This window comes from Ambystoma mexicanum, chromosome 4p, assembly GCF_040938575.1.
Source record: "Ambystoma mexicanum isolate Mex_15411 chromosome 4p, UKY_AmexF1_1, whole genome shotgun sequence".
Taxonomy (NCBI): domain Eukaryota; kingdom Metazoa; phylum Chordata; class Amphibia; order Caudata; family Ambystomatidae; genus Ambystoma; species Ambystoma mexicanum.
Window position 1 is genome coordinate 56,610,622 of NC_090927.1, and position 21,607 is coordinate 56,632,228.

General features: G+C 47.1%; 1 protein-coding gene across 1 annotated transcript in view; it reads left to right on the forward strand.

Annotated features, from left to right (window-relative positions):
- Positions 1–21,607, forward strand: part of LOC138452989 (ribonuclease inhibitor-like) — a 295,852-nt gene that overhangs the window by 225,124 nt on the left and 49,121 nt on the right. The window contains exons 10-11 of the mRNA XM_069605375.1: positions 9,506–9,676; positions 10,144–10,314. Coding sequence (XP_069461476.1) covers positions 9,506–9,676; positions 10,144–10,314 — 342 coding nt within the window. The remainder of the gene's footprint in view (positions 1–9,505; positions 9,677–10,143; positions 10,315–21,607) is intronic.

Here is a 21,607-nt window from a genome sequence, read left to right on the forward strand (position 1 = left end):
ACTGCAGGGACAGGTAAGGGAACCAAAATGCAGTTAAGACAATCGGGTAAGGCTGACTGCAGACAGGACTCGCCTCGCCTCAAGGTATGAGGGGCTACATCAGTCATACAGACAGCAATAAGACAATCAGTTAAGGCTGACCGCAGACAGGACTCGCCTCGCCTCAAGGAATGAGGGGCTACATCAGTCATACAGACAGCAATAAGTCAATCAGGGAAGGCTGACTGCAGACAGGACTCGCCTCAAGGAATGAGGGGCTACATCAGTCATACAGGCAGCAATAAGACAATCAGGGAAGGCTGACTGCAGACAGGACTCGCCTCGCCTCAAGGAATGAGGGGCTACATCAGTCATACAGACAGCAATAAGTCAATCAGGGAAGGCTGACTGCAGACAGGACTCGCCTCGCCTCAAGGTATGAGGGGCTACATCAGTCATACAGACAGCAATAAGACAATCGGATAAGGCTGACTGCACACTAGAAAAGCCTCACCTCAGGGTGAGAGGGTTCTAGCCTCCCACCCTGAGTCTTCAACCATTACTTGGCACCTCTGGCCCACCTCATCTCTACCTTCTGTTCCAACTTTCAGTGTTATGCGTATGACACTCGGCTCTCCTTCAGGCTCCCCTCAGCCTCCTGTGCTCTCTCATTCATACCTGACTTTCTATCCGTGATTCCGGAATGGTGTGCCTCCAACAATCTCTGCCTTAATGCCAGTAAGACTGAGATCCTTCTCATTGGGACCCCTGCTCCCACTTTCCCTCTTTCACTCTGGCCGCCCACCCTCGGCCCTCTACCCGCACCTTCCTATGAGGCGAAGAACCTTGGTGTTATCTTCGACTCCACCCTTTCCTTCTCTAATCACATCTTTGACAAGTCACACTACCAGCTGCACCCTCCACCTCCATGAAGGTGTTGGGATTTTAAAATTGAATGCATTGTATGATCACTGCATACTATTTTCAGTTAGTCAAATAAATGGTATTAAACATGTGCATTTTGCGGGGTCTATATAGGTCCAAGAAGAAGTTGCCAGAGAAAGGAGAGAGACATGCTGAAAGATAGAATGAACACAAGAGGAGGGCATCCCTCCAGCACAGGCTCTTGCCCCATGCATTATAACCCTGGGAATAATAGCAGTGTGAGAAAAGGAAGCAGGCGCTGCTAAACGCCTCCAGGGTTCATAGCAGGTTTACTTCATGCAGTCAACACGTCTCATACCCGAGCGCGTCCTTGCAGCTGTAGTGTTAACCAGAACCAAATTGAAACCAATATTGGGGGAGCTCGCCTGAAGATAATGTAATGGGTAAAACATCTTCCTGTTACCAAAAGCACTGAAGATGCCATTCTTACACATTCCCTAAAGCGCCTCCACAAAGTAACAATATTTCTGATGTTTGTTAATCTGCTTAGAATCACATGCTGTGCATAGTCCGACATCCAGTGGTCACTGCGGAGTATTGCATTTTGTTTTTCTTAGTCGAAAAGGGGACGTCGACAAGGCGTGTCTGTAACACTATCCCTATAGTGACGTGCAGTGTACCCACAACCCCTCATGCGTCGAGGTCCCTCAGATTGTTTTTTTCCGCCCAGTTATTATTGGTCGCCTTTATGCGGAGCTCCTCGAGAGACATTGCAAAATCATTTCCTCGACCCGTAGGTCGTTTATTATTATTAACTATCACATAGAACCCTCCCTTGACGCAGCTGCCAAGCTGTTCTCCACCGAGCAAGATCTTCGACGGAGGGACGAGCGGAGGAGATCCATCGGCGCTGCCGAACACGTGGCCTGGCCTCGCCAGCCGAACACAGTAGGGAGAGTGGGGTTGTTGGTCATTTCTTTGTTTCACTCTGAGAATACCTTTCTCTTTCCCCTCCCTCTCTTTCGAGGTCGTAATCACATTTCATGCCCTCAGCTATGGAGAGGACGCACTTAAGGTTTTGCCCGTGTTGCAAGGGCAAGTTTAACTGGAAGGACAAGCATAAACGGTGTAACCGTTGCTTGCCCCTCGATCACAAAGAGGACGGCTGTGCAGCCTGTAAGTTACTTAAACCCAAAACTTTAAAGGACCGCAGGGTCAAAAGGTGGGCAGCCTATGCGATGTCTAGGTCTGACTCCTCGCCAGCTGCCGCCGCCGCCGATTGTGATGAGGACAGTGATTACACGGACTCCGCAACTGAGGTTGTAGACCTCTCGAAGGAGCGTTCCTGCTCCTCGTCGTCCGTCCCCGGCTCTGACAAGCCCGGCTCACGCCCCGCTTATGGGAATGAACACCCCGGCGACAAGGACGAACAAAGAAAAATACATAAGTACATACCCCACGGCACGCATTCGTCGAAGACGAAGGCAGCCATAGCGTCAACGGAGGCGTCGGGTCCACCGGCGTCTTCCGCCGACCGTAAGGGTCGCAAGCCCTCCCTGCCACCGCTTCCGCGACCGGCGACTGGGCTTTCTGTAAATAAGGGCGCTAACCCCAAATCCTCAGGCGATGCACCTCGCAAGAGTGCGTACGTTGCCAGTAAAGACTCGGCACTGCCTAACGCGACGGCGAGCGATCCCTCGACGGAGAAGCTGATCGCCGAAAGCCTCGCGCGTATAGCTTCTAAAGACGGCCAGAGACGGACGGCGGGTGACACGTCGAAAACCGCTCACAAGGCCAAAGAAATGCAGAGGACGCCGGAGGGTAGGCTGGGACCGCTCCCACCATCGACAGAAGACCCTAGCCAGCGAGAAGTTTTCTCAGAAGGCGAAGGGACTCTATCTTCAGCGCTATGGGACAGAACTAAGCAACTACAGGGAGAGGAAACTCCCTTTTCACTCCCAGACCGCTCTGGCCTACCTTACTGGACTGTAGAGAGGTTCCGGTCATGTATGGACAAGCTAGACAGGTTCATGGCCATCCCAGAAAATAGGACACCCAAGAGGCCAAGGGAGGTACTCCAGGAGGGGCCATGGGCTAAATACCTGAAGCTCTTTAACCCCCTACAGGATGACATGAACTCTTACGACCTCACTGAAGAGGACTCTCACTTCCAGGAAGAGGATGAGTTTGTGAATAATGAAGACCAACAAGAGAAAGAAGGTTTTCATGATGACACTAACATAGGTGAGGAGGGCTACGAGGAGGACCCAGGTGAAGGTGGCTCACAGCCCTGGCAGTCGCTATCAGGGTCTACAGACCCCGACATTATAGACATTTCTTCTCCTCAGACCACACCGGTCAGGAACCCCTCTCCAGTAGACGATCAGCCCACCTTCAATGCGCTACGAAGGAAGGCAGCAGCGCATTTTGAAGTTGAAACTGGGGAGGTCACCCCAGATACTGATTTCGTCGAAAGGATTATTAAAGAAAAACCTCCCACTAGTCAAACTATTCCTTTCCTCGCCTCGGTTAAGAGACGACTCATCCCATCGCTGTCCACCCCCGTGCTGGTAAGAGGGGTCAATCCAAGAATCGAGAAATTGTTCTCACCCTCTCAGTCAGACTCATTATATATCAGGGGTCACTCAGTCCCGGACTCCTTAGTGGGGACTAACACAAGGAAGAGGGCTGGGGTTCCACTGTCAACCAGCGAGGCACCCCCAGATAAAGAAGGTAAAAGCTTTATGCCTTGGGCAAAAGAATTTCCGCCTCAGCAGCATTTTCAATTAGGATTGCCAATAATAATACATTGTTGGCAAGCTATGCTGATGCTCAATGGGGAAAGCTTAAGCAGGACATTGAAGAAGCCCCTGAACCTCTAAGAACTCGCTTATTGGATACAGTTACAGAAGGAGCTCTGGTCAACCAGAGCATCATTAAGAACACTCTTGATGCGGCAGAAACTGCTGGCCGTTCTTTGGTGCAGGGAATTCTGCTGAAGCGTCACGTCTGGCTTCGCAATTCCGGTTTCAAGGCAGAAACGCAGGCGACACTCATTAATAAGCAAATAGAAGAGTCAAATCTCTTTGGAAGGGCAGTGGACGACGCACTGGAAAATGCAAAGAAAGAATTCAACACCATAAAGACCTTAGACCAAATCTCAAAGCCTCCAAATAGTCAGGGATTTGGGAACAAGCACTTTTTTCGTGGCCAACGCCAACAACAGCAGCAGCAACAGCATTACACTGCGGGCAACTGGCCCTCTAATCAGGGTACTGGTAACCAGTATAACCAAAGAGGACAACGCCGTGGCAAGGGCAGAGGCCGGGGCTCTAGCCCCAGAGGCACCCCGGCAAGTAACACCAAAGGTTCGGGTCCCCTCCCATCCGTCTCCGGTTGGGGGCAGGATAACATTGTTCCTATCAGCATGGGAGGGAATAACATCAGACCGGTGGGTATTGTCAACCGTAGCCCACAGGTACTGTATAGAGTTCAATCGGTCCCCCACCTACAGACCTCCAAGGGGACGACGCCTGTCACCAGAACACCTCATCACCCTCCTGCAAGAAGTAGAACAGCTGCTACAGAAAGGAGCAATAGAGGTTGTGCCCCTATCTCAGGTAATGGAAGGTATTTATTCAGTGTACTTCCTTGTACCCAAAAAGGACCTAACCATGCGAACTGTACTAGATCTGCGCCCAGCGAACACATTTGTAAAACCACAAAAATATCGTATGGTAACATTACAGGAGGTAATTCCCCTGCTATCTCAGGGGGACTACATGACAACACTAGACATGAAAGATGCATACTTTCATATTTTGATGTTGCCAGCACACAGAAAATACCTCAGGTTCATGATAGAGGGCAAACACTACCAGTTCAGAGTGCTACCCTTCAGCATAGCGTCTGCACCGAGGGTATTCACGAAGGTACTGGCAGTGGCAGCGGCCCACCTGCGCAGGTTGTCCATACCGGTATACCCTTACCTCGACGATTGGCTCATAACAAGGGAGTCCTACGAGACATGCTTCTCAAACACCCAGAAGACAGTAGACCTTTTGTTCCAACTGGGCTTCTCCATCAACGAGAAGAAGTCCAGCTTAGACCCCAGCCAAATCAAACAATTCCTAGGGGCTCTAATTCGAACAAAGGACGGCCTCGTCTTCCCTTCCAACGAGAGGGTCCAAAATATGCTGTTTCAGATCCCTCAATATGTACCGGTCGAGAGGTGACGGTAGGCAAAGCAATGCGCTTGCTAGGAATGATGGCGTCATTTATTTATATGGTACCTCACGCGCGCCTGCGCATGCGCGCAATGCAAGAGTGGCTCAACAGCCAGTGGTGTCAGGCCAACGGACAATGGGACGATCTAGTGGTGGTCTCGCAGGCCTTGGTTCTCTCGCTACGGTGGTGGTCGAAGGAAAAACTGGTAATAGGGAAACCATTCGCCACCCCGCAGTGGAAGCCACTCTAACCACAGAGGCTTCCCTCACAGGATGGGGGGCTCACCTATCCCATCAGACTGCTCACGGAGTTTGGACTCTGAGCGTAGCTTCCAAGCACATAAACTTATTAGAGCTACTTGCAGTGTTCAAAGCACTAAAACCCTTCCAGACACACGTACAAGGGAAGACAGTGATGGTCCTCACGGACAGCACCACAGCCATGTACTACCTCAACAAGCAAGGGGGCACTCACTCTCCAGGACTGTCCAAGCTGTCCCAGAACATCTGGAAGTGGGCTCTCAGACACAACATGTTCCTATTGTCACAACATGTACCAGGGGAACTCAATCTGCTAGCAGACGAACTCAGCAGAGACTTCCCTCTGCCCTCAGAGTACGAATGGCGGTTACACGAAGACATCGTCTTCGACGTCTTCACACAATGGGGCTTCCCAGAAATAGACCTGTTCGCAACTCTGGAGAACTCACAATGACTAGATTACACCTCCAGATACCCACAGAACCGCTCCAAGGGGAACGGTCTCTGGATACCATGGTCAGGGAAATTTGTTTACGCTTTTCCCCCCGACTCCTCTGCTGAACAAGATAGTGCACAAGATCCACCAGGAACCAGTCACCATGATACTGAAAGCCCGATGTGGGCCCGCCAACCGTGGTTTGCGCACCTGATGGAGATGTCCTTGTCCCCACCAGTGAAACTGCCCCGCCCATACAACTTGCTGTCACAGGACAAGGGCAAGACACTACACCCATGCCCACAGAACATGAACTTAGCAGCCTGGCTCCTGAGGTCATAGAATTTGGCCATTTACAACTCCCACAGAGATGCATGGACATTCTCAGAGAAGCAAGAAAACCCAACACTCGCCACTGCTATTCTAGCAAGTGGAAGAGATTTGTCATCTGGTGTAGAGGTAAGAGCATCAACCCAGTCCACTGCTCTCCCACACAAATTGTCCTTTACCTGACCCATTTACTGGACTCAGGTCTACAGTTCAATTCTATTAAAGTCCATCTAGCGGCACTTTCTGCATACACCACCTCTCAACTTAAGGTGTCATGGTGGAAAGTCCCAGTTATCAAAGCCTTCATGGAGGGGGTAAAGAGAATACACCCTTCGATAGCAAACCCAGCTCCCGGCTGGGACCTTAATGTAGTACTTACCAGGCTCATGGGCTCACCCTTTGAACCCATGCACAAGGCAACTCTTAAGGACCTCACTCTTAAGACTGCTTTCCTAATAGCTATCATTTCCATTAGGAGAGTAAGTGAACTACAGGCTCTTTCTATTCTAGACCCCTTCGTAACAGTTCACAAAGATAAGGTGGTTCTACGCACACACCCAAGGTTTGCACCGAAATTCATATCGAAATTCCATGTCAACCAGTCAATAGAACTACCAACGTTCTTTCAAAACCCTTCCAATTTGGGAGAAAAGAGCCTGCATACACTCGATGTGCGCAGAGCTGTCATGTTTTATATGGAAAGAACTAGGCCACTGAGAAAGACTAATCAGTTATTTGTCTCAGTGGCAGCAGGAAGAGAAGGAGATGTAGTCTCAAAGTCCACTATATCTAGATGGATTGTTCAATGCATCACTCTCTGTTACACTCTTGCTAAGAGAGAACTACCCTTCAAGCCAAGAGCACACTCTACTCGAGGCACTCGGGCATCCATAGCATTCATTGCAAACGTTCCCCTTGAGTCCATTTGCAAAGCGGCAACCTGGATTTCTGTACACACCTTTACAAAACACTACTGTCTAGATGCTCACTCTAGATCTGATTCCCAGGTGGGACAAGCAGTATTAAGACATCTTTTCTCTACTGTTCCTTCTCACAACCCACCTCCAACTCCGGGTACTGCTTGCTAGTCTTTGCACAGCATGTGATTCTAAGCAGATTAACAAACATCAGAAGACAATGCATTACTTACCGTAAAAGCATTTCTGATGGTTGTATCTGCTTAGATTCACATGCGCCCACCCTTCCTCCCCGCTCGGATGGAAGGAACATAGACATCTTTCTACATCTCTCTCTCTTTTCTGTACTCACTCACGTATAGAAGGCTCCCTCATGGCAGAAAAAATACAAACAGAGGGATTGTGGGTACACTGCACGTCACTATAGGGATAGTGTTACAGACACGCCTTGTCGACGTCCCCTTTTCGACTACGAAAAACAAAATTCAATACTCCGCAGTGACCACTGGATGTCGGACTATGCACAGCATGTGAATCTAAGCAGATACAACCATCAGAAATGCTTTTACGGTAAGTAATGCATTGTCATACAGGGTAACCCAATCAAAAGGGTGTCAACTATTTCACTGTGACGGCCCCCAACTTCCTTGAGAGATGTGGATCTGGAGCTTCTAAAGCATGAAGTAGTGCTGCCATAACAACCAATGACTGACAACACTTTCATGCAAGGGTGCATGCCCAAAGTGCATTGCTGTGTGCCTCTGACCTATACAGGGGTGGCTACTAGGTGGTGCTGAAAGGGCCTATTCTACTCCCACATTACATCCTAGAAGGATTTTGTGTTTCCATTTTTTTTAAACTAAGCACAATATTTACAGGTGTTGGCCAAAATGTACAACCCACTAATCAAAATAAGGGAGTTATGTCTGGGGCCAAAAAAATATCTCGCAATAATCTGCAGTTTAATAAGTCATTGATAGAACAATATAGTTGTTTGTATATTCCACTTTGGAATCCCCCCCACCACACATTTGTGTGTAGCTAGACCCTCTTACATTAAGAAAAGTAACTTGACCAATGTAAACACATATACATTTTCTTTTTCTTACCTTTTGCCACACTTGTGTTATTCATTTTACCATAAGGTGTGTTTTACAAGTTTTGAAGCGGCTTACCTTGTTCACTGCTCAATAAAGTATGAATCTTCCTTCTTTTTCCGTAGAGTGAGGATTCTTGTAGTGCCATTACTTTGTTTGTTGCTAACACCAGAGCCTTAAGGCAGTGCTGTGAGAAGGACAGCCTTGTGTCTTTCGTGATATTTCACTGTCTAGCTAGGATCCGTAGCGTGACACTGGGGTTACAGCCCTTATAAACAACTGGCTATTTTCCAGCCTCACACTTGAATTGTGAGGCTGGCGGCAGTCACGCGTCTGGCCTTGCTGGTGGTGGGGGGCCCAGCACCATGGAAGGGGCACATCCCCTTAAAAGGGCAATACACATGGGAGGGTCACACATCCCAACTTGCATGTTTGCACCACCACATTCCTGTTATGGACTGAAGAGGACATTTGCCAACCCAACAACATCCATCACATCACACCTTACCCACTTCATTCACCCCAATCCAGCAATAAAACAATGGCGCCTCTTCAAGCACTTCTCCGTCAAAGCACTTAAGCAACACCTAGCTTCACTGGCCCATCTTCATCAAAAATGTCAACACAACCTCTGCATACAATCAACCACACTCTGAAAACCACAAGCTTAAGCACCCACACCTTGGAACGCACAGGAAGCCACCACCAAGAAACTCCTCATTCACAAATAGGAGAAAGAATGTTGCAAGCAAAGTCCACTGATATGATCACTTCGTAAAACTGAAAACAGAGTATTTACCTCCTCTCAAATGCCCCAGTCACCAACTCAAGGAAATGCACAGAAATGTTCAAGACCAGAGACCAAATCAACATCACCAGACCTTATCACCCACCCCCAAGCGTGGCCATACCAAGATCGAACACTGCTCCAGATGACCTCTCATCCCTCTGTCCAAGATAACCAATGCCTTCCTTTCCGAAGGCATCCCTATGTCCAAGAAAACCAATGCCTTCCTTTCCCAAGGCATCATCACCAATGCACTGAGGAACTGAGCAAGCCATGAGTGTCATGTACATCCTTATCTTGCTTCCTGGCTCAGGGCACTGTTTAAACCCCTAATACAAACACATGATTCATATTTATAATACATGCATTCTGCCAAAGTAATTGTACACCAAAACTCTGGAGGTAATGGTGACACTGGAACAGGCAAAGGTGAGTCATCTGGAAGCTGGCGATTGATTGACTGAGCAGTAGGCAGGGAACTTGGTGCTCTAGAGAGGTCTGGCAATCTTCACCTTCCTTGATGATCTCTGTGTCTATGAGTATCTTGCGATGTATGGCACTTGGATTCTGATATCTGTTTGCCGCAGGATTGCTTCATGCTCCCTTACAGCTGCGTGCTGCTCGGATCTGGCCAGCGTCCTCACCGTTAATCGCTCCCTCACTGAGCTGAACCTGAGTTGGAATGACCTGGGGGATTGCGGCGTCAGGCAACTGTGCACAGGACTGAAACACCCAGGCTGCAGAATACAGACATTACTGTAAGTCACAACATGTGGTTGCTCTGCTCAGATATCATTGTGTACATCTTCACGCCATTACGTCCTCCCTTTGTGCTCTCCCATATCCAGGCATCTAAATGATGTGCACAAAGGTAAAGCAAGTTTCACTTCCTCTCTTCTTCAGATGTCACTTCCTGTTTCAGGTGTTCAAGGCATTTTACAAAATGAGGGGAGCCTTGGTAGGCAATTGCTTGCATAAACCAACAATAAAAGCTGGAAATAACATTAAACTGGGTAAATGACAGAAAGAAATCTTTGATAAGATTTTATTTTTGATAAGTCTGTGTCCCTTTCATACTGTTTTTAGAACATGTTTATAACATAGGGATGTACCGGACCTATGACATTCTGCTGCCAGAAAACACAAAACAAAATGTATTCACTACTGTTTGTAAACTTGCATTTCTAATGTAATTTATTCTTTTTTCTTCATCACATCCCTTCAGGGTGGCTAGCTGCTCGCTTACTGGTTCCAGCTGTTCAGAACTTGCCTCTGTTTTAAGTACAAGCCAGTTTCTCACAGAGATCCAGCTGTATCATAATAGCCTGGGAGATTCTGGAATGATACAGCTGTGCGAAGGACTACGCCATCCAAAATGCAAAATGCAGACCCTGAGGTAAGCAGCAGCTGTACAATATTTATTCTAGTTCTATTTGTAATATCATGTCCCCCTCCCAAGCCTGAGCTGTGGCTTTTTAGTGGTCACGGCTCAGGCCTGGGAGCCTGCGGCCTGAGCTGAAGCTATTGTCATAGCAGTACAACCAAATATCACCCTATCACACATCTACAATTCATCAGCAAAGTGAGTAATAAGAAAGTTGCCATCTGCTTGCACGAAAGAAGCTATCGGCACATCCGGCTAATTGACTATCAATCTGATTCCAGACCATGATGCAGCTCAGAGACCGCCACTATACACGTTATTGACGACACGCTATACCTCCTGGACAAAGGAGACCCCTGCCTACTTGTCATGCTTGTCCTCTGTGCCACCTTTGATATTTGTGACCATGAAGCTCCTCAAGATCCTTGCTACACTTTTGGGCCTTGATGGAACAGTCTTACAGTGGTTTGCCTCAAACGTTTTCAATAGAGACCAACTCACCCAGATGGGCCCAACAGATCCCAGCACCGGCCAGTGAACAGCCGTCCACTTTTGTCACCTGCCTTCTTCTCTACTCCTTGTCAACACTGACTTCATCATACACCAATACGCAGATGTCTCACAGTTTTATCTAAAGAGCAAAGGCATCCATGAACTGGCAATGCCAGTCCTTTATCCATTCCTGGATGCATTCTCCTAGGAAGCCACACAAAGTATGTGCAAGTGCAGAATCGGCTGACTGCCATGAAGCTTGATGATGTCACCCCTCAACTCTAATGCAGTGCAACATCTCTCAGCTTCACCATAGACTGCAACCTCTCATTCTAAAGATACATTGCTGTGAAGATCCAAGCAGCCTGACCGCAGCCAGTGCTCATTCGCCAATTTAAGTCTTGCATCCCTGACACAAGTCTCCAAATGTTTTTCCAAGCTTTGGTCATCCCCACCTGGACGGTGGCAATGCCTTACTTGTGGGCGTCCAAGATGCCCCTTTTGCCCCTTGAAAGCACTACATCACAGGACTAAGAAAATGTGACCACATCACCCCAACCTTGAGGAGCTGTGCTGGCTACCCCTTCATGCACGCATCCTGTTCAAGGCAGCCTGCGTCCCCTGCAAACCAGGTCTAGAAACGCAGCACCTAATGAAGGCCAGCGCATCACCAGAAGCCGCCTCGACAGGTTGGGAACAGGGAGCTGAAAGAGGGAGAAATATGGAAACATGCCTTTTAATGCCATGCAATCTGTCTTTGGAACAAGCTACCCAGGCTGATACGACAGGGCCACGAGACCCCAATCATCAAGGAACATCTTGCCAATTGCTGATCGCTCCACTCAACATCAGTTCTGTCCCTATCCCTACCCTGCTCCTCCTAGCCATGGCATCTCCTCTGCGCCGGACATAATTACGTGTAACTCCCACTGCTCAGTAGAGTGCTCAGTGGCTTCCTATCCCAGCCAGGTTTATACTTTACAAATCCCACAAATACATTCAAATAGGTTCTAGAAGGAATGTGGGGAGGGACACGCAGCTTGTGAGTGTTGTTGGAATCTTACCCAACCCTTCACCATCCATGGCCATGCTAATCCCAAGTCCCAAGTACAGCCTCTAGTGGCTGTAACTACAGACTTACTTAATAATAACAGGTGTCGCAAAAGGAAGGTTTCTTTAGAACCACAGCACCTTACAATCATAACGTCCTAGATTAATAATGACAATGGGGAGGGGGATAAGCCCTCATCTTCTCACCCGAAAGAACACTTTATCCAGGACAGGCCCACTATTAAGCTGTCCCTACTTAACACTCGCTCTTTGAGCAAACATGCAATAAATGTGCATGACAGATAGAAACCTGATGTCATGTGTATAACGGAAACCTGGCTCAAGGACTCTAGTGGTCCGAATGTTAGTCTAGCTATTCCATCTGGCTACAGCTTTTTTGGTAAGTACCACGAGCAAGGGATAGGGGGAGGGGTGGCTCTCCTGGCCAAATCAGAAATCTTTGAGGCACCCATTGTTTGTGCAGGAAGTGAGATCATTCATCTTAAATTCTTCCCAAACGCTAACTTCTGCGTTAACTTCATCCTGATATATCAACCACCAGTTAGGATGTTAGAGTTTAATGAAGAACTAATACATATCCTGGCTCCTCGGAATAAACCCAACAGTACCTCCATCCTGCTAAGAGACTTGAACAGATAGTTGGCCAAACCCGAAGACAAGGATGCTAAAGAACTGGTAAAACATCTAGAAAATCAAAACTTTCACTTGCTAAATACAGAACCCACACATGCAGGGGAAACATCCTGGATTGGATTGCTTGCAGGGATATTACTTTGAACATCACCAAGACTAGACCACGTGTTTGGTCGGATCACCTGTTCGTAGAAGGACTTATTCAATATCCTAACAATGCCAGTAAGACCCACAATCTACCTAAAACAGTCATCAATAGGAATCTGAAAAAGGATTGTCTCTAACGACCTGCTTCAATGATTAGCACGGGTAATGGAGACTACCTCGGACATAGGCCCCCCAGAAGCTCTAGCTCTAGCTAATACATACAATAAACAATTAACCAAGCTTCTAGACAGAGATGCCCCAATGAAAAACAAGATGTCAGTGACAAAAACTGCAAGCAAGTATGGTTCTCAAATGACTTGATATCACTGAAAAGGAACAAAAGGCAAACAGAACGCCTTTGGGAAAAAAATCAAACGGAAGAAAATAAGACATCTTGGAAAATGCTACAAACAAGATACAAAAAGAACATTCTAGAAGCAAAACAATCATTCTGCAATAAAGAAATAGAAAAAGCAGAGAATAAACCCAAAAAACTGTTTGAAATATATTACAACTTGGAAAAACCTCTACTTCAACCAAAGGCCTATAAAACGTCTAGAGAAGATTGCAACGAGGTACAACAAGCGTTTGCAAAAATAAATCACTTTAGCTAGGGCTAACATTTCGGAAATACCAGAGAATGAAATAGGCAGAAACCCTAATCTTGAAAAAAGAGAGGAACCTGCGGGCTCCTTTCAATTCCAACCAATAGCAATCACCGATATGTGTGCTTTCCTTCGAAATATGCGCCCTACCTCCTGCCATAGTGAAATTCTGCTGCTAACTTCGTCTTAAGCAACGCTAAGATTTTTGCTCCTTTTTTGGTTCGATTTGTTAGCTCCTCTTTTTATCACGGTGTGGCCCCAAACTCAATTAAACAGGTAGCAATTACATCCCTGTTAAAGAAACCCAACCTTAACCTAAAGGATCCCTACAATCTACGTCCCATTACAAATTCACTCTTTCTCCTAAAGGTGGTTGACAAAGTCGCTTCTGCCCAATAACAACAACACTTGGAACAGATGAGCATTCTACACCCCATGCAGTCAGGTTTTTGTCCTCCTCATGGTACAGAAAGCGTCCTATTGAACCAGCAGTTGCACATGCTCAACTTCTTGGAACTTTAAGACTTATCTGCTGCATTTGATTTGCTTGACCATGATCGCTTACTAGACGTCTTGATCATGACTGGGAAATGCTCTAAAGAGGCCAGAGATTGGATCCAGCCCTTCTTGAGCAACAGGGAATCTAGAGTTGGGGCGAGTATGTTCCGATTCAGAGAAAATACTATACGGTGTCCCACAGGGACCATGTTTATCACCTGCTCTCTTCAACCCATGTATGAAATCATTTTGTGACTTGTTATCCAGCATGGGCGTGTACTTTGCTAACTATTCTGACGACACCCAGTTAGTGGTCGGGCTATTGAGGGATCAAAAGAGCGATTTGGAGCTGCTCAACTACATCTATGACTCGATAAAAGAGTGGATGTGCAGCAATTGGATGTGGCTCAATCCTGCGAAGACAGAACCTATGATCTTTGGATCTACACAAGCAAGGGCTAAACCAAGCCCTAAATACAAATCCAGGACTCTGGAAGGAAACTGTATAGACATCCTTGAGAAAGTCAAACACTTGGCATTTATATTGAAGCTTCCCTCAGTTCTAAGGGCCATGTGCATGGTGTTGTTAGCACCTCGCATTCCCACCTTAGAGTGCTAAGACTCGCCAAACCCTTCATATCACAAAATAAACGTGAAGTACTTGTCCCAGTCATCATCATGCCCAGGCTGACTACTGTAAAGCGCTTCTTCTCGGGGCAGATTAACAATGTAACATTAATCTACAGATGATTCAAAATGAAGCAGTGCAGATAATTTTTGATAATCCTAAGAGGGATCATATCTGTGGAGCAAGAAGATTACACTGGCTACCAGTGTCAGCCAGAGCAAGTTTCAGGATTCTCTCTGTGAGTCACCAATGCATATACGGAAAAGCTCCCAGTTATCTTAAGAAACGCATATCCCCATATAGTCCTTCCAGGCACCTACAATCAGGTACCCAAGGACAACTGGAAGTACCACAAGCAAAAGAAAGTCAGAGGATGGGGGCGCTCTTTCGAAGTGCTGACGCCTCAGGCATGGAACACACTCCCCCAGATGTTGCGCCTAGAGAAATGCCACTTAGCGTTTAGGAAGCAACTGAAATCCTCCATCTGCCTCTTACCGCAGCCTTTTAACTGTTTATGTCCTGTCTGGCCCTAGTGATCTTGCCTGTGTGTCTGTTTATTGCGCCCTGATGCCGGCAGTGTTTGGTGCTATATAAAAATGTTTTTAAAAAAATCCTTATGGTCGTTCCCACGCATTATCTGCCCCTCCCTGCTCAAAACACACCTTCCTGGGATCTGTTTGAGCTCCTTGCATCTTTGACCTAGCTGTGTGTTGTTTCTTAGCAATCTTCTGAGAGTGAATAACTTCTTTGTTTGTTTTTGCTTCAGTGTTTGCACTTTATCTCTATTGTATGATGGTATTGGGAGCAGAGTACAAGACTCTGACTGAACTGTAGCCACTGTCAACAGCTGTGCATCTCTACTTTTATCCTACAATTTCCAACCAACTAAGCATTGAACTCAGTGAGTAAAGGGAGCCGTTTGTACAATCTTGGGCTTGTATTCAAAAACATCTTCAGAGCCACAGGTTGCAAACCCATGCCCTAGTTTCTCTTGGTGATAAGAGGTGTTTAGTCCTACAAATCCCACATCCTAAAGGTCACTGTTGATTTTTTTTAAAATAATTTTTTAAACTTTCTTTAATGATTGGTTCACGTTTCAAGGTGTTTCAACAATACAGTATCAGAGTGAGGCACAATAACAATAACATAGCATATGTAATTCGGTAGCAAGCTGTCAGCAAGTCTTCCCCGGCAGGAGGTGGCATAGAAGGGCAATGCATTACCATAGATCACCCTTCGACACAGTGGTGCGAATCCCTGCATGCAATAGGGGCTAGTCTGCTTCTCAGGGGTTTAGGCTCCATAACGTAGGTGACAGAGTCCGGGAACGGGGATATTAGGTAGGTTACGAAGGGACCCCATATACTCCTCGGCCTGTTCTGCTGGCCACATAAATGGCCATATTCTTTGTCAGTGTCACTAAGCCAAATCAAATCCTTGAGCCACGTCCTTATCCCCGGGGAGGATGAGCCAGTCCATTTCATCAGGATACAGCATCTAGCAACAATCATGCATGTCGTGAGACGCTTCCAGCTTTGTTTGGGGATAACAGGAAACCAACAAAACATACAACACATGAGTTCACAAGGTACGTTACACCCCAACATTTTGGAAACAACCTCGCCCACCCCTTCCCAGAAGTCTCTCAGCTTGGGGCAGGCCCACATCATATGGAGAAAGTCTGGTGGTACAGTATTTCATTTCAGACAGCTACCCCTCCTGGTGCTATCAAACAGGTGTCTGCGATCTGGGGATAGGTACACTCTATGTAAGGTCTTAAATATAATCAACTGTAGGTGAGTATTGATTGACCCACTATGTGTACGCTCACAAAGCAGTGCCCATTGTTTGTGCTTGAAGGGGGCCCCCGCTTCCTCCTCCCATCTCTGCCTACACTTCATGGTCTCCCTGGGGGAGTCACGCTGGATTAGCCTGTACAATGCAGAGACCACGCCTCTCATCGGCCGGGGAGCCCACTAAGAACCTCAACACAGGGATTGCAGGTGGCATGCCAGGGAACGATGGGGACGACTCCTTAAAGGCAGCACAGATTCTGAAATACTGCAGTGTGCGTCGGAACCCCCTCCCATTTTTCCGAGAATAGCTCCTGAGAAATGAACGTTCCCCCCGGATATAGGTCTGACAAGTGTTCAATCCCGACTCCCCTCCACGACAATGGCTTTGTTGCATGTTGGCGGCAGGCACTCTATGTGCCACAACTGAAGCCCTGGGTCAAAGGGAATTTGAAGGACCCGTTTCCACACGTGCACTGGGCCTGCTACTTGGACAAATTTATATTTGTCCGGCTTTCTCCTAGACACCAAGACTCCCTCCAGAGTGAACCGATGCACCAAGCATCTTTCTATGGGCACGTGTGGATAAAATTGGGCCCCCGGCATCCAGAAGGGTGTGAAGTGTAGTTGTGCCGGAAGGAAATACAATTCAACGTCCGGTGCACCAACATCTCCACTTTCCCAGGGGAGAACCACAGTATCCCACCCAACACGCAGGATTCGCTGGTGCCAGGTGAGCCTGACCAGCTGTGCTTTAACCTATGCAAAGTAACTGACTCCTGGCCACACCGGGATATTCTGGAAAATGTAAAGTAGCTTGGGGACCACCAGCATTTTAGCAATTGCTAGCCTGCCCAGCAATGAAAGGGGAAGTTTACACCACCACTCCAACCTGGGCTTCAGAGCGTTCATGTACGCCATTTGGTTCTCTTCTAGCAACGTTTAGGTGTCGCGACTGACCTGTACTCTCAGATACCTAAACGATTTCTGTTCCCATTTGTGCCCTTCAGTGCTTAGGGGCTCAACTGTTGCCTCATTTAGCGGAAATAAAATAGACTTTGACCAATTAACCTTAAGTTCCGCGGACTGCCCAAACCTTGCAACCTCTTGTGATAGCAGTCGCAAATTGGATGCAGGGTCTTTGAAATGTAGGACAGTATCATCCGCATACAGTGACACCAACTCGCTGGCCCCTCCCAATTCCAGGCCTCATGCCTTGTGGAATTTCCAAAGCCGGGCCGCCAGCGGCTAGCACGCAATTTCAAAGAGTAATGGCGACTGTGGACATCCCTGTCTGGTCCCTCGACCCAAGTCGAAAGCCTGAGAACGCATGCCGCCAAGCCCGATTTGAGCGTTTGCCCCAGCGTACACCAGGCGCACTGCCTTCAGATAGTACTCTGGGATGCCCACCTGTCATTAGCACCTCAAAAAACCTTTTCTATGCCGAGTAGCGCCACCACTGCCTGCATTTTGGGGTCGATCTGAGCCAGGATTGCAAATAGCCTACACTGGTTAAGTGAGGTCGACCTTCTGGGTATAAAGCCAGATTTGTCTGTATGGATAATGCTCGAGGTTACGGAGCAACCGGTCTGCCAACACTGTAGCAAAGATTTTAGTATCTAGGTTCAGCAGGGAGATGGGGTGATATGAGGAACAATCCAGGGGTTCCTTCTCCGGTTTAGGATCAGCGTGACCACAGCCTCCCGCATAGTTGGGGGGAGCCGACCCACATTCACCCACTCCTCCCACACCGACAGCCGATGCTGAGCTACCTTGGGGCCAAGATCTTTATGGAATTTGGTCATTATTCCATACGTGCCGAGCGCTTTGGCGAAGGGTAAGTTTGTATTGTAAGCAGGATGTCATTTACCGTAATGGGTTCAGCTAGTGCTTCAAGCGCACCCGGCTGCGGTACCGGCATGGACGCTTCCCTTGCATATCCCTCCAGGTCTAGAGCCAGTGTTGAGCCTGTAGATGCGTATAACCGCTCATAGTAGTGGCGCAAGGCATCCAGTATATCCTCTGGCTTTACTACCACATTTCCACCTGCTGTCCGCACGGCGGCAATGTCCGTTTTCCCTCTTTCAAGTCTGATCATTGTTGCTAGTAATTTACCCCGCTTGCCCTCCTCCCCATACTGCTGGCCCATGGCCAGGCGGGCCAGGTGTTTGACTTCGTGCTCGTTGAGATTATTAAAGTGGTCCAGTGCGGTTTAATTACCAGGTCCGACAGGGCCATGGCTTTAAATCTCCAGAAGGGTCAAGAAACCCCTTCCAGATGCGGGTTCAGGGACCAGAGCACTGGCGAATGATTGGACAGCGTTCTGGGGAGAAGTACGCAGCCAGTTGTTCTATGTACGAGGGCCGGGATTGCCAGGATATAATCCAGATGTGCGTGGGTACCATTGACCGACGAGTGGAACGAGTATCCCCTCTCTTCCGGTCTTAGCAACCTCCATACATCCCCCAAATCCAACTTGTGCTGCCTTCTCTGCACCTCTGCCTGGAATTGCGTGCGTGCACCCCCAGCTGCCCTGTCTTCTTCCGGGTCTAAAGCGATATTAAGATCTCCCACCCATACAATGTTGGTGTGGAGGTACTTATAGCATCTACAGAGTAAGGACTCAAAGAGGGGTTGTCCACGTTTGGCCTGTATATATATTAACAAACTTCATCAGTGTGGATCCCCAGCATCCTTAGACAATCACATACCTCCCCTCTGGGTCAATCACTGTTTCCTTAGTGCAGAATCTGACTGACTTGTGCACAAGTCTCATAACCCCAGCCGGTTATGTGGCGTAGGAGGTGTAATGTTTACAGTCCCCCCAGGACCTAGCGACTCCCTCATTCCCCCTTCCTACCAAGTGGGTTTGTTGTAAAAGGGCCACCTTAGCAGTGTGCCACTCACAGTACTGGATCACCTTACGGCCCTTCCGCTGGTTATTAAGTCCCTGTACATTCCAGCTGATCACCTTAAAGCTTGCCATGGACCCAGAATCGTTTCGAGTAGCTCAGCCCTGCCGTCGCACTCACTCCTATCTCACACCAGCTGCTGTCTGAACGTAAGAGACATGAATCATTTTGAAATAACACCCAAGTTCCCCAACCCCCTCCGCCAGCCCCAACCCTGCAGAATCCCCAGAACACCCCACCTGCTCCCCCACCCACACTGCGCACCCCCAACTAGCAGTGAATTGTCCCACCCTACCGTCGTTCCCCAACCAGTAAGTTACCATGGGGGAACCAGACACTGCTGCCCATGTGCCCACCCACCGATCTCACCCGCAGGGGGAGGCCCTTACAGAAACAACACTGCACAGCCACTGGTCTGACTCGCTACATGGATCAGTATATATATATATCGAAATGCGAACAAGCGGCCAGTTTGCCGCAAAACGCGTCGTTTTCGTGTTACCTTTCTTTTGTCCATGGCATTTATCTAATAAAAGTATATTTTTGGATCCTTGGAGACTCTTGGCTCTTGGACACTGTTTGGTGTGGCACAGTCTCACTGGACTGCTTTTCAGAGTGCACTCCGTTTAACTTTATACCGTGGTATAAAGCAATTTTACATATATATATATATTCACTACAAAAAAAACTTTGTTGAGGGGACGTTATGGTTAAGTTGCCCTACGAAAAACCTGTGCACTTCACTAAAAAATAAATGTTCGCCCTCCCCATTATGGTTCAAATTAAAACCGAAAAACCCCTGAAATTCGCCAGTTATGGTGGACTGAGCCCCCATACTTGCCATCACCACTGTGCACTGCTAACACTAACACCCAAAACATGAAAGATGTCATCTCAAATGTCACTGATGACATCACATGTTTAGCCCCTTTGTTTTCGTTCCCTGCCCTATATATATATATGTATATTCAGTAAAAAAAACTTTGTTAAAGGGATGTTATACTTCACAGTGAAACCATAAAACACTGCACATTCCCCCATTATGGTAAGCTCAGAAACCATAACTCGCACCATCTACGTGCATTGTTAAGACTAACACCTAGGACATCAAAAATGACATCACAAATATCATTGATGACATAACTGATGACATATTATGTTGGTAGCAAGATGTCAGGGGTGATTGTGTAATGTTAAACATGTAATAACTAGCTCACAAATCTAGGCTTAATACACACTTGTGCTAGTACAAACAATACATATGAAGACCCAATGCATATAAATCAGAGGCACATAAGGGAAACTCAAGTAAGGAAGAAAAAAACAGCATCATCAGAAAGTTTATCTTCCTGTATACAAATTAATTGTGTGTTTGAGGCCTGCTATTGCCCCATGCACGTGCATCATGAGCTCAGACCAGACCCCAAGGAAAGTACTTTTAGAACACACGACAAGGTTACCGTTTTGATATACAGCACCTTTTCAATTTTTATATTGTGATTGTCAATGAATAAAACCACCTGGCCTAGATTTTTCAATGCACCAAAATAAGTGAGGCAGTTTTTTCTGGGTGACAGAAATTGGCCTGACGGTGACAGAAATTGGCCTGACGGCACTAAAGCTTATGAGATGGGCTTGACCCTCCCGTAGCCAAAGCAAGTGGTATGCAGTACTTTTCTCCATAACGTTCCTTGGCAGCTTAAACAAATGCGTCCATATGGACGTACGTGCCGTGATGTAGCACCTACAAAAGAACACATTACGACCTGCAACGTAGCATGCCACATTGTGAAAACAGAGAGTACATTTGTAAAAAAAACACTAACATTTAAGAATTAGTACAGTAGTTTTATTTCACAATACACTGAGCGAAATCATCGCCCTATGCAATTAGTAAAGTAGTTGTGTTTCACAATGAACTGTGCAAAATGATCGCCCTATTCACATTTCCATAGAAGTAGTAAGATTGTCTCTTTGGTCGACAATGAAAATGTTAATGGCCACGTTGGTTTTTTTCACACACAGAAAGTAAGCGTTGCCGCCACAGTAGTCTTTTTCCTCCCACATTGAAGTGCAAGACGACGTGAACTGCTGTGATCTACACCACAGAAAGGATGGAATGTTACTGCTTATAGCGACAGCAGCATAAGGACACAGAGGTCTGACACGGTAATCCCAGTGAATTATAATTCACAGACAACCGGTGATGAACAGTTGCATTTGACGGTTAAAAAAGCCGTGACTCGGCAGCTGTAATCCGTGACAATCACAATAGGGAAGGAAGTATCTGAGGGGGAAAGGGGAAATAAAACATCTATAAATACGCAACCTTTGGATAAACCAAAGTTGTAATATTTAACATTTTCAGTAAAAATGTTATTCAATAGGAGGAAATGTAGTGGGACCCTATGGACGGGGACAATGTGCAATGTCCATAATGGGAGAAAAAAAATCGAACGGCACAGAAAGCTGGAAAGCCTTTATTATTAATACATTTTTTTTTATTGTTTATAATCAAAACAAAAT